The sequence below is a fragment of the Microtus oregoni genome, unplaced genomic scaffold (genome assembly GCF_018167655.1).
Source record: "Microtus oregoni isolate MIOR12 unplaced genomic scaffold, Mior012 000090F_ref0000504, whole genome shotgun sequence".
Taxonomy (NCBI): Eukaryota; Metazoa; Chordata; class Mammalia; order Rodentia; family Cricetidae; genus Microtus; species Microtus oregoni.
Window position 1 is genome coordinate 3,155,886 of NW_024544599.1, and position 13,799 is coordinate 3,169,684.

At 37.0% G+C, this 13,799-nt stretch overlaps 1 protein-coding gene across 3 annotated transcripts in view; it reads right to left on the reverse strand.

The window, feature by feature from the left end:
- Positions 1 to 1,589: 1,589 nt before the first annotated feature.
- Ppargc1a (PPARG coactivator 1 alpha) overlaps positions 1,590 to 13,799 on the reverse strand; it is a 633,817-nt gene continuing 621,607 nt past the window's right edge. For all 3 annotated transcript variants that reach the window (XM_041643754.1, XM_041643753.1, XM_041643752.1), the window contains 3 exons: positions 10,628 to 10,749; positions 10,132 to 10,283; positions 1,590 to 5,502 (listed from right to left, as the gene is read on the reverse strand). In XM_041643754.1, coding sequence (XP_041499688.1) covers positions 5,399 to 5,502; positions 10,132 to 10,283; positions 10,628 to 10,749 — 378 coding nt within the window. In that variant the 3' untranslated portion in view covers positions 1,590 to 5,398. The remainder of the gene's footprint in view (positions 5,503 to 10,131; positions 10,284 to 10,627; positions 10,750 to 13,799) is intronic.

Below are 13,799 nucleotides of genomic sequence, written 5' to 3' on the forward strand. Positions count from 1 at the left end.
TCTCTGTTGTTTGATAAAGTACAAAGATTGATTTATAATGGTGCACAGCATGCTGAAACAAAAAAGGGCCAAGGAGAAATCGCACAATGTGAGATTAATATAAAGTAAATATTGCAAAAAGTAGGCTTTGTTTAAAATGTTCCATAATTAATAATGAGTTAAAACTGTATATCTAGTAATACTAGTATCAGATGAGTGTAATAGTAATGCTTGGACTGCAAATTTCATCCATTGATCTGCTAAATAATCCCACATTTATGAGAAAACTGGCAATGTTGAAAAAGAATTTTAACTCAATATCACATTGTTTATAGTTAGACCATTTTAATATAGAAAATTTTTGAAATGAGACAGAAAAACTACTGTGATCATGTACTCAGTAACTTTGGGTTCTGATAATGATTTCTGCCAATAGTATCATCCAAGATGGAAATAATTTAACATTACAAGGGCAGAAGGAAACAAGTCTATTATCTCCCATCAAGATGTTCCATTACAAAGCTAGCAGCTAAGATCACTTGGAATCCCCATTAACTATCTACCCTCTCCCAAAAGGCTTATTAGGGTAAATAGTTAATTCCTTCTGATGTACTTTTATTATTTTAATATCCTGGCTGCTTCCAAACAGAAGATAAAAAGATTCCCAGTACAACATAAGCAAAAATGGAAGTTGAGTCAGCTATGGTACATTCCCTGGATCTCAGAAAAACTTAGGATCTATAGTTGTATATCTGCATGACTTAACATTAAGTTTTTTATCTCAAATGTTGACAACATATACGAATGAGTTTTACTATTTGTGTAGAATGGAAGTAGCACCATAGGGAGTGTGTTTCCTATGTTATTTGCAGGTTTTTTGGTGTATTTTAATGGTAGTTTAATCACATTTCAATATTCACAAACATTGTTTTCTATGGATTTGGTAGGGTGAGTGGAAGAGGATATATTCGGTTGTGAGTCTCCCAATGCTGTGTGTACTCTGCTCTTGAGTACAGAGGAACACACAATATCAGCAGAGGCTGTAATAATAACAATGCCTTTATCATTAAGATCACGACTTGCTACCAGGCACAACAGACAGCAGGACATACCTGCAGCGACCTGTCCATTGTCCATTCCTATACAACCTGGTAACATGAAAAGGACAAGGCCTTTCTCCTGATGTAAGTCATCAAAACGTATCTGACTCATCTATAATAGAATCAAGATCCCCACCAAATATTTACCTGATAACCCTACAGACAATAATTTAACCTTAAAAGTACATACTTTCCAGGGTTACTTGCACAAATAGAGCTAAGTCATTGGATAAATTTCCACGTCATTTTTCACCTGCTCAACCTTCATTATAGAAATCCACCACACCTCTCCTTTACACTTTGAAAAACACTAGGTAAAATACGAGAGGTGCCCATGTCCTCGGAGCTCAAGCACATCCATTCGTACGGAAAAGCAGCGAGGAAGGGAGAGAGCCTGAGAGGAAATTGAAGAATAAGCAGCGATGCATACTGATCTGAGAAACATGCCAACAATTGGGTTCCGATAAATAAGAAAAGCAGAAGTAGATTTGAAACATTCGTTTCCCTTTATTAGCTCAGTGAGGCTGATGTGTACTGCACATTAAAAAAAATCACAGGAATTTTCATACAATGAATAAAACCACAACAATACATGTAGAATTGGCAGGTGGAAAAGAGCCAGCAAGGGCTCAAACTAATCGCTCACTTTCCCTCTTCAGCATAGTTCAACCAACAGTGTTACACTTTCCCCTACAAATCTTAAAGTAGCTCCATCAAATCAGCAGTTTTCACATTATTGAAAATGTCTGTCACATAGGTACAAATTTAGAATCATCACATTATATTACATGGCTATTCTAGGTCATCTATAGATCAGATCTTAGACTACAGTGATTGAAGTTCTTGGTACAGCCATCAAAAAAGGACACATGATCATTACCTACTGTTAGCTCCCATCTAAAGGCATGAAAAGGTTTCCTTTTTTCAACTGACCCAAACACTTTACCCCAATAGTGCCAAGTTCCCTCTCTGCTGTTTTGAGTGTTGACAGCTCAACCGTTGTTCTCAGAGTCCTTTACAAAAACTGATTTTGTTGCACTGAAAGAATTATTCTGCTACATTTCTTTTCTTCTTCTTCTTCTTTTTTTAAATAAAAACCTTGCATTTCTAAAGCACCAGTTCGGGTACCAAAATTGTAGATGTAGTACTTACCACAGCATGAAGGCAATGGTCCATGGTCATCTGAAAGTCTTATAGATCTATGCTGAAATTTGCCTCCCATGATGTTGGGGAGCATATGTTGTTAGAAAGATTCTCTCCCAAAGGAAGTGAAAAAAAAGAAAGAAAGAAAGGAACACAGCTTACAGCTTACATTTTGATGGGCTACCCACAGTGTCTGCATAAGATCCAAAAGCTTCACTAATTTTAGATGCAATCTGAAGTCCATGGAGGAAAACTATCTTCATGGTAACAAGATTTGTCAGGCCAGAGGGTGAGGGAGATCAATAAATAAATCCTCAACATGAAATCTGTAGTGTTGTCTTTTGAGAAGTAAGAAAAGAAACCACGTATTTCAGTCATGTCCATGATCCAGGGCAAACAGAGAACGTATTTAAAGTTGGATCACAAAAATTGAAAGGCAAAATAGAGAACGCATCTGGTCCTTAAACACGTAACAGGATTTACTAAATAGTGATTTCTTAAAAATAATTTATTGCTCTTAATAGTCTTTTTTATTATTATTCTACAACAGAAGATACTCAAAATTCAGAAAGAAAGACTGTAAACTTTAGTTTGGCGTTCACAAAGAGTTAAAATACCTGCATTGAACCTACAGAACAAGAATTAGGCGGATTAAAGATGTGTTACTGTTGTCACGCAGAACCTGTGAACACAATTCTTTTATTTCATAGTTATTTATTGCTTTCTATCTACTTAGAAAGAGTAAGCCAAACACTTGAGCAAGCATCCGACAGAACAGACAGTGGATTCACTCAGAACACAATATGCTGGTGATAAATGAACGCAGCCCTCAAAATTAGCTGCATTGGCCTGGGGGTGAAACCCATTTTGTAAGATCGTGTTGGGTGAGAGAAAGGAAAAGAACAATTAAGTAAGTAGTAGGTCTATCACATCTTCCAGAAAAGTCACGTCAGCCAAACAGTAAACACATCTCAATTTGGAACTCAAAAACATACTCCAAACTTTAGTGACTTCCATGGCAGCAACTCCACACTCAGATGAAATCCTGATGCTCAGAATGGAGGGTTTTTTTTTAAATTTCTGACATTTATTATTGTTATTATTATTAAATTTAGCAGAAGCAATGTCACCACGAACAACATCATGGTCACGTCAGAGGCCATGCTAGTGAGAGAAGGAACACTGCTTCTGCGAGAGCTGAGTTTCCCAAATAAAGAACTTACACTCCCACCTGACAACCGCCATGCACCCTGGGTCGAAAGTCTCCACTGGCCGTATTATTTTCATCATCTCATAATTTATAATAAATAGGCTATCTGCAACTGATAAATATGTCTCTTTAGTAAACAAAGGAATGAAATATCAGTATTTATACAGGATGTAGAACTGTAAAAAATACAGATTAAATACCATCATCATATTCTGCCAAGGGAAAGAGATACTGGCTTCAAAGATAGTCTTCAGACACACATTAATTATTGTAAAAATCATACTGTAATTATTACCTCAGCATTTTGTATCAAATTAAAATCACAAAAATTAAAACAAAACAGCATTTTAAAAAGATTTTTTTTGACCTCTAGTTTCAAAACTACTGTTGATAGAGAAAATAAAAACATTTCTTAATGGTTCCCCATTGAGAGACTTTACATAAAATCATGATATCGTCTAGAAAAATTTTAGATGAGAAAATTTCATTCCCCTAACAAATCCAGTGTATAAAACTTCAAAGAAAAACAAGCAACAAGAAAATGTGGAAAAATATCGCAGAAGTGGTTAATACCTTTAGGGGCCTAGGATTTTTGTTGTTGTTGACAAGATGCTTATTCGAAGCTCCTACGAGGGGATGGATGTGCGTGAAGCGTCAATTTGTTGTAGTGCACTCAACGGACACACACACACACACTGTCTTTTGTTTTGTTTTGTTTTGTTTTTTTACAATCAAATATATATAAGCAGTAAGTTTAGCTTCTAAATATGTTAGTGTACAATAATTGTTTCACCTCATAATTACATTTGAATATTCTTGATTAAGAAAAATTTAGCAGTTTTGAAAAGAAGGCTGCATTTACAGTGCATAGCTGTAACAAAAAAAGAACATAGTTGTAGAGTATGTACATAAAATAAAAATACTCCATTTAACATCTGTAAATACTTAACTACATCAGAGAATGTAGCAATTACACTATCTGAACACATCCAGAGAGTTCTACTCAACTCTCAGTAGTCATGTAACACCAGGTCTCCTCCTCAGAAGGAACCACCGAACACACTCCCCGCTTGACCAATGACAAGGCTTTGCAAAAATTTCCAGTGGAAGATCAACATTGTGGACATATACAGAGGTGTCAGGACAAAGGACGAACTACAGAAACTTCAAAATGTTAGGAAAGTTTAGCATCTGTTGCCTGCAGTATCCTCTCCCACCCAGATTCCATGGCAAAAGGAAAAAAAGAGGAAGAGCCAGGGGGAAGAGAGAGAGACAGAGAAAGAGAGAGAGGATATTAGTTCTGTGGAACCTGTAGTGTCTTCGGGATTGTCAGGAAATCGTTACGTTAAAAGAGAGAGCTTGCTGCAGGTTGGTTTTGCACTTTCTGGAAAGACGGTACCGGAGGCTGACAACAGACATCAGTAGTGTCATTTTAGGGTGGTTTGTTAGTTTTCTTTCCTTTTAATTTATTTCTATTTATTTTCCTTTTGTGTAGAATATGAACATTTTGAAGTTCTAGGTTTTAAGTGTGTCTTCATGGATATGCTGCCATTCGAAGGGGTTTGCCCTTGTTCATTCTGGTCAGGTGCCCCCAAGTCCTCACATGCGCACACATGTATGCCCCAAATAAGTACACACACACACACACACACACACACACACACACAATCATGCGCACGCACACACACACTGTCACCAAGAGCCTCCAGGGAAAGCAAAGCTGACACCCGTGAATAAACGTGTGCTTACTGGATTACCATTCCATGTCTTGCCTCTTCAGCAGCTGTGTTCATGTAAACCGTTGTTGTTCTTGTTCTTATGGTTGTTGTTGTTTTGCTTTATTTTTTTGTACAGAGAGTGTAAAGTAGGAGAAATTCCTAAATATGACTTGCAAGAGTCTTGGGAAAGGACACGCTGTCCCTTGAGGTATTCACCATCTCTCTGTCATCCTCGGCCAGGGAACATGTTACCTGCGCAAGCTTCTCTGAGCTTCCTTCAGTAAACTATCAAAATCCAGAGAGTCATACTTGCTCTTGGTGGAAGCAGGGTCAAAGTCATCTGAATTTGAATCTGGAAAAAAAAAAAACAACCAAAAAAACAGCAATCCAGGTTAGATGCACCCTTTGCTGGTGGCTTTCAATGCAATTCAAGATACCTGGTTCAATTGTAATGTAATGAATCAATGTACTTAAAAATGGTGCCTGAATTTCATTGAATATATAAATGTAAATAGAGAAGGGAGTAGTTGACTTTCAAAATCAAAAGCCAATTGATTCTCCGTATACCGAAAAACTCAGAGAACACAGGGGTGGTAGATTTCAATGCTTCTTTAATATTTAATATCTTTATAGGTATTTACATTTCCCTTATCTTGGCATTTTAAATGACTTGCCAATGCAATGGTTCCCCAATAACTTAAATGGGAAGGTACAAGTAGAAGCTGGAAATAATTTTCCCATTAATGGATTGAACTTTATTGAGCATAAAATTCAGTAGATTAGGATGGACAAAGATCATTCTAGACTCTCTTGGATTTTTCAACTTGTTCAAATCTGATTTTATGCAAAATCCCACGTTATGTCAAACAACTCTTTTAAAACGCTTGTGTTTAGCAATGTATGTTAAAGTAAAATGCTGTTAAACACTTCCAGCCATTCTCCATTTATATCTACAGAAAAGGGGTAGATAGTGCAGGCTGGTCTTATAAGTGAGAAAGAAATTCTGGGAAATATAACCAAAACCTCCTGTGAATGAATTACACAATTGGGAAGTATTTATTTGAAGGGTAATAAAACCTTTCAGGGACACATTAACAATTCTACTAACCATATAAGCATTCCATATTTTTCCTAAGCTAAGTTACAGCACAAAAATCCAAAGGACAGGAGTACAGGAGTAGAGACTATGGAAGCAGAAATTGCAATATGAAGACACACTTAGCTGGGGCTGGGATGTAGCTCTGGGGCTTTGTGGTAAGACAAAACATTAGGTGACCATGGAGGGAAATTTGCATTCCTTTTCCATGGAGGGAATTTAGAGAAGTGTAGTTACCTAATGTTGGGTTACCATAAGAATAATTAATCCATAATTTAAAGTTCTGTATTTCTTTTGATAAATATTCAGAATGCTGGGAGACAATATTTCTCAAAAATTTCTTCACTGTGGTGGACTTCACATAGACATCCACCTACACATGCACACACATTATCTCTCTTAATAAGCATCCAAAAGAGATGCTCCTGTTGGATGAGACAGCCCTATGTGAGACTGCAGGAGGAACTCCACCATGCTGTCTCATATTGAAGAGAAGATGTTGGACCATGGTAAGATATAATGAAAATGTGGAAATAAACTAACAGCCACCTCATTATTTTCAAAAGAAATTGTTAGAAATAATGTTCCCATATTAATGGACACAAAAATAATCACATTTGTTTTCTTAGCACCTGGAAAACTGTTAATCCAGGTAAGTAGTCAAATTAATGTTGTTGAATGGATGCATTAATCTCAGGCACCTTCATGCTATTAAAACCATAGCTGAAAATATTCATGTTGGGATCTGGAAATGATTTACCAATAAATGTCAAGAAAAATGTAAAGATATATATGTTATAATATAATAGTCTACTATTTGTGTAAAGAACTATGAATGTATTATTTCATTTTTCATATATGGCTGAACATGATTTCAATGTGTTAACTAACGCTTAATCAAAACCACTATATTCTTAATACAAAGTTACCTGTTCTGATTCTGCCTCTCCTGATTAACAATTTTTGCTTTATATTTATTTACTTTATATGCATGGGTATTTTTTCTGCAGGTATGTATGAGCACCATGTTCATGCCTCATCTGATGGAGGCTGATAGAGGGTCCCCTGAAACTGGAGTCATGGACGGTTGTGAGCCACCACATGGGTGCAGGTAATCAAGCCTTGGCCCTCTGAAAGAGCAGTATTTATTCTAGACTACTGATCCATACATCCAAACCTTCTTAATACTTTTTATCAAGGCATTTTGTTGGTAAGAGGCATTGCTTATATAACAGTAAATAGAACCAATAAATAGAAATTCCTAAATAGTAGAGCAAACTTTGAATCCTGGCTTCATCACAATAGTCCTAATCAAGTCACATTAATTTTTCACTCTCTCCTATAAAACTAGCTAATAAATCATAGCTGCAATCATTATATGCTCTTCTAATAGCAAAGTAGTCATCGTTAGCCAGTTTCTGTGGTAGAGGAATAGGATGCACGTGATAGGTAACTTCATTTGGAGAAGCAAATAAAACAGGAAAAACCACAAAGGTAGAATCTGTCTAAAATCATAGAATATTTTTCTGTCTCAGTCCAATTAATAAGTATCATGTCAGTTTTCTTTAATGTTAGCACGTCTATGAGTTTCCAATTCCTTTATGTATGCAGCACATTATTATGTTCCTTTTATTTAGGTATCACATGACTTGAAACATTTAATCTAAATTCTTCGTGGAAACAAAGACAAAATATTGGAAATTTTCATTGATCTTTTAAGCTAGACCCTAATGTTAATACTTCCATTTAAAAACAATTCCAAATTTCTAACTTCTTATTGCTCTTACTTTTAATTGTAGCCTATTTATTTTATACAAGACATTGTGATATCAGCTCCTCCACCAATATTTAATATTCCTCCATGACAATATGAGTTATTTTATAAATAAACAATCGGAAGCTAAAGGAGCTGAAGTGCTTATCCAAGTCAGCAATGAACCAGGTCTCAAACATAGGGTGACTTAATTTTAATGCTGAGTCTCTTTTGGCTACCTCAGAAATGTGTTGAGAACAACATCTTTATGGCCTTAACATGCTTTAGGGACTTCAACTATCCCCTGCTATTGCAAGACGCATCAAACACCCTTTTCAAAAGCTAGGGAGTGAGCTTAGGAATGGTCAAGTTTCCATGGCTGCTGGCTAGGCAGGTAGATAACAAGCTGAGGATTGTTCTCCTTAGAACTATTTCAGGGAGGCACCAGTTCAATTTGGGAATACCATCCAATCCTCCCTCTCCCATGATGAATCGTGATCTAAAAACCCCTCTAGGTAGCTTGTTTTAAACTCTAGACGTTGGGAGAGAGTAGAAATACCCCCAGCCTTCATCAGTGAAGAAAATAAGTCAAATCAACTCAAGGCTTCAATCTGTCTTGACTGTTTTTATCAGCCAGCATTTGAACAAATGACTTGCCAGGTTTTATATTTTCATCCCTAGGCCTCTATCTCTCTAGCAGTCAGCTGCCGCTTCCCTGTTCCCCTCTATCTACTTAGCTTGTGAAGTGAATTATAGCATATTCCCCCTGAACAATGCTCGGCACCTATATCAATTACTCCAGAAAGACACAACTGTCCTGGAAGGGAAAAAGTAATTGGTATTCGTTTTTGTCTTTATACAGCATCAGAGCAATAGTGAATGGATAGCTACTAATGTTGAAGAATAGATGTGCATGCTAATTTTAGGCTTATTATAAATTAATTCAAAATAATCATGATAATGCACATTTACCACTTTTCTTCATTTCTTCCTCAAAGAATTAAACAATGTATAACGCACATATTAGATAAGGGATGGAAAACAATGGGACAAAATTAATATTAGAAAGAACATTAATATGTCCATTGTAGCATTATTTATAATATCAAAAATTAAAATGAATACAAATAGAGTTAGAATGAATTATCTAACTATAATGATACTACATGCCCAGTGAAATAGTATGCAACCATTAAAATATGTGCCTGAATTATTTTTGGTTCCATGAATCACATTGGGAAATGAATATATGCATTATTGATGAAAAAGATAGAACTCGAGCTATATGTATAAGTATAAGCACACATGTGCACATATATAACATGATCTCAACTATGGGACAGGAGGAACTCTCAGACAAAATTCTGAAATCAGATGTTAATATTATCATCTGTGGATAATAAGCTGATCAAACTTTTACTTTTCATCTGAAGAGTCTCCTCTGAAGAGGAGAAAGTAAATAGTGATGTGTTTTGTTTAACGTATGGTGGACATGGCAACAGCATAAACCTCTGACTGTGATTTTGCTCTCAAATGACAATTGTTTGCTGAGCTTCCCATACAAGGTGTAGGATCCAGAAATACTCTACGAGCTTTGTTTTTGTTTTATTTTATTCTCAAGAAATTAAGTCTGTGGTCATTTAGCTAATGGACTTTATCTTTCTCTTCCAAAGTATACTAAGAGTGTTTCCAAGTGCTTGTGACTTAGTGAGGAAGGAAAAAGACAGCCCTTGCCCTGCCCTGTGCAACAAAGCAATGCCAATGCTTGAGTTTATAGGAAAGGATTGCGAGTATGAGTAAAGAACAAACACAGATAAGTGCAAAACTTGGATAAATGTATACAGAGATGCATACAACACATGCACACATAACACAATACCGCCAGCACACACAAACCCCACAATGGCTTAGCATCTCTTCAGAGAGTACAAGTACATCTGCCCTTCAGGGCTCAGACCTAACCACCTTGCTTCTGAAAGAGTCGTCTACAAAAACAAAAACTGTATTCATATACTCCGTTCAGGAAAGCCAAGTGGTAGCCTAATGTAAGGTGTCTGTGAAGCATGCTCACTTCCATCTGGAGCTCTATATTATCGATTCACCCTTGCATGTACAATAGTTATATACCGTACCTAGGTCTGCATAGTTAGACTTGAAAAATTGCTTCCGTCCACAAAAGTACAGCTCAAAGTCAGTTTCATTCGACCTGCGTAAAGTGTATCCATGCTCCAGAGCAGCGAAAGCATCACAGGTGTAACGGTAGGTGATGAAGCCATAGCTGTCTCTGCAATGGGCAGGGAAGAGGCGTTCAGAGCTGGTTATGCAGCATTGGCACAGAGGACTGCAACCCCTTCTACTTTGGGAGACATCATTGGTGCCAGCATCTCTGCCACCACATCCATTTATCAGTGTGATTGTCCTGTCAGGCAGCTAAATCCTTATTCTGAGACAGGAAATCTCAACTAGAAAGATTAATAAATAGGGATGAAAGAAAATAAATAAGGTTCTGAACTCAACATGTCATCTGTCAAAACACTTACATTGGCAACTCCCATCCCAGTAATCTTAGGGCCATAATTTTTAACATACGTCAGCTTCTAAACAAGAAATAATTTTGAAGATTCTCACCCATCATCCCGCAGATTTACTGTGCATTCCTCAATTTCACCAAAAACTTCAAAGCGGTCTCTCAGTTCTGCCCGCGTCGTGTCAGGTCTGATTTTACCAACGTAAATCACACGGCGTTCTTCCTATAAGCAAAGGAGAAGGAGAGGCTTTTTCCAGCTCTGGAGACAAAATGTAGTTGTGCCACCAGAAGCATCCATGAACATACAATCATGAATAAAACTCGGAGAGCAGTCTCACTAGAGCAAAACAGATATCAGATCTAAGGAAAACTACCACATAGGAACCAAGTTTGACTTTCCATGCCTTGCGTTCAAGCTCTTCGGTCACACTACACTTTCTTCTCCACTGAGCTTCTCTTTCCCATTTCTGTCTCACCCTTGTCTTTCTTTCCGAGAGCATCATATATCAGAAAAGATATTTATTCAATGAGATTTTTTTAAATCACTGAGAAGATATCCAGTACATATGAAATATGTGAGCACTTATTACTTGGTTATTAATCTTCAGAATTGGTATAATAGCCTGGCTTATAAAACTATTTAAGTTCCCATCAACTTAGAATTCTAATCTGAAAATGTACAAATTTTGACATTCTCAAAGGGTGATTCTTAATCTCTAATACTCCACAAAATCTTCCTGAAGGAACACGATCCAAATGCAATTGTTGGGGTTTATCCAGAAGGTAGACAAAAGAAACAAATGGGAGATAAGGCCTCAATGATCTCCACTTATATAGCAAGGATACACAGCAGTTCTAAAGCATGTGTTCGGAAGAGAATCATTTGAGTTACAGTCTTGAAATGTAGGCCATTTTTAGCCATGGATCTCTAAAGAGTAAGGGCCAAATGAAAAAGGATATAATTTTTACTTCACCAATAGATTCAGCCCTATTTTAAGAACAGACTAGAGGGGTGTAGCCTCATTTCTACAAGTGCAGTCAATATGATCATAATGTAAAAGCCATTAGAAATTTATAAGCTACAAAACACAGGAAGCCCATACTGTTGCCTGAAGATAAGATTCCTTTTATATAAATGTGGGCTTCATGCTTAGTGAAACCCTCTTGAATATTTCGTTCTAGGGCAGGAACCAAATAGAATAATGCCTCAAAACTGAGGAAAGTTTTAAAGAATATTTGGAGCAAATATAGAGACTGTCCTTACCAACTAGTTATGTGCCTACCAGGGACACGCAAAACAAAGTAAACTTGAGGTTGCAGAAATTTAAGTAGGATCAAAGTCAAGAGGCTGGGAAACATGGGGGTAGCATACAGATTCAGGCGTCCAAGAGTGTTTCTCTGGTTATACCAAGTGCCTTATTCTTAGAAGCTACAAAACTCACTGCAGGCTTAAGACAAAGAGAAGTCCACCAACGTTTATTGGCAGCTTTTCCTTTTCCATAAGTATTAGCAACTGAGCTGCCACAGGGTGAGGGCTTACTAGCACCTGCGAAGTACAACTGAGCAACCTGCGTGTTTGGTGGCTTCGTCGATGGTCTGCTCATCTACGACAACTCACATTTATTATAAACAACACTACCGAATACCTTCATCAGGGAAGGAAGCTCCTCTGAGCTTCAGATAACCAACTACTTACTGGACTTCTGCTTGACCTCTTAAACTGGAACAACCTTGCCAAAGCACACTGTCTAACTACACACCAGGAGGCCAAGAGGGCACTGGATCCTCCAGAGATAGAATTACAAAGAGACACCACCCATGTGGGTGCTGGGGATTGAACCCAGGTCCTATTGAGCTTTATCTCTTGAATCTCACTTTAATTTGTCTTCCTTATTCCCTCTCTCCCAGGCTAAACTTCCAGTTTTTCTTTATGGACAACTTCAATCCCCATGTCTATGTTTGCTCCCTCTAATTTGTCCGTTTATCACAAATGGAATAATTTTCAATAAGTCAAGAGGATTCAGTCATGTCCTGTGTCATTTAAATTAGATGCAATCATGGCCTCTAATACTTCTGATAATGCATCTAATTTATTAAGAAGGCCTAATAGGTGGGTTTTGCAGAATTTAAGCTTTTCTGCGTGGTCTTTCTCTTATGTTTTCCTTCACTCTAGGTTTTATGCTGAACTTCTAGAGGCCCCTAGTTACTCTGTGTTCCTTCCATCTCGGAGGCTTTGCACAAGGTGCTCCACTGTAATTTGGAATACATTTCCTAAATTGTCTCCTAAGCCCCTCACATTTACTGTCCAGACTTACATTAAGATCCATGTCTGTGTCATTTGAGAATTCAGATGAAATGCTATTAGCCGGTTTTAAGAAATCTGTGTTTCCTTCTATTTCTGCTTATGTACAATTAAATCATTATAGTTTATTCATTGTTCAATGCCTCTCTCCATTGTATAATGAAGAATTCATGAAATTAGAGTCTATATCTGTTCTTTGCCCCAATTTATGTTAAGTATGAAAGAGAATCTCAGTAAATATTTGATATAGGATTTTAAAATCAATTTTTTAAATTTTTTATGTGTAGAACTATTTTGCCTGAATATATATACACATATATATATATATACATATATACATATGTGTGTGTGTGTGTGTGTGTGTGTGTGTGTACCACATGTGTGCCTGGTAACCCACAGAGTTCAGAAGAAAGCAGTGAATTCCCTGGAACTAGAGAACTAGAGTTATAATAATGGTTGTGAGTTAAACCAAATCTACATCCTCTTCAAGGGCAAAAAGTACTCTTAGAAGTTAAGTACTTGCTACAGTGTTCAATTAATACTTTTTAGTACTAACCCATGCCTGGGAGACCACTAGTCTCTGAAATATTCCAACATAGAGGGGGTATTATTTGAATATGGTCCTCTATTTTAAAAAAAAATCTCTGTTTAGGCAACTCAACTGAATGAGTTACCAAAAAAAGTTTACAAATCAAAGGCCGAGAAGTATAGAATAGATGCAAGTTAGCAGGCTCATTTTCAAAAGAACTTTGGCATTCAGAGGGAGACTCCACTCAAACAGCTGGAATGGAATTCCTCTGCCCATGCTATCAAGCCTCCTAACTGACTGATGAAGTAAAGCAAGCAGATTCAAAAGTCACTTGCATGTATATTGTATGTTGCAACTGAAGGCTGAAATTGTTTTTCCAGAACATGCAACATGGTTGGGTAGTCAGTAGATAGAAATGGCTGGTGAGGCCCGAGCCAGAGCT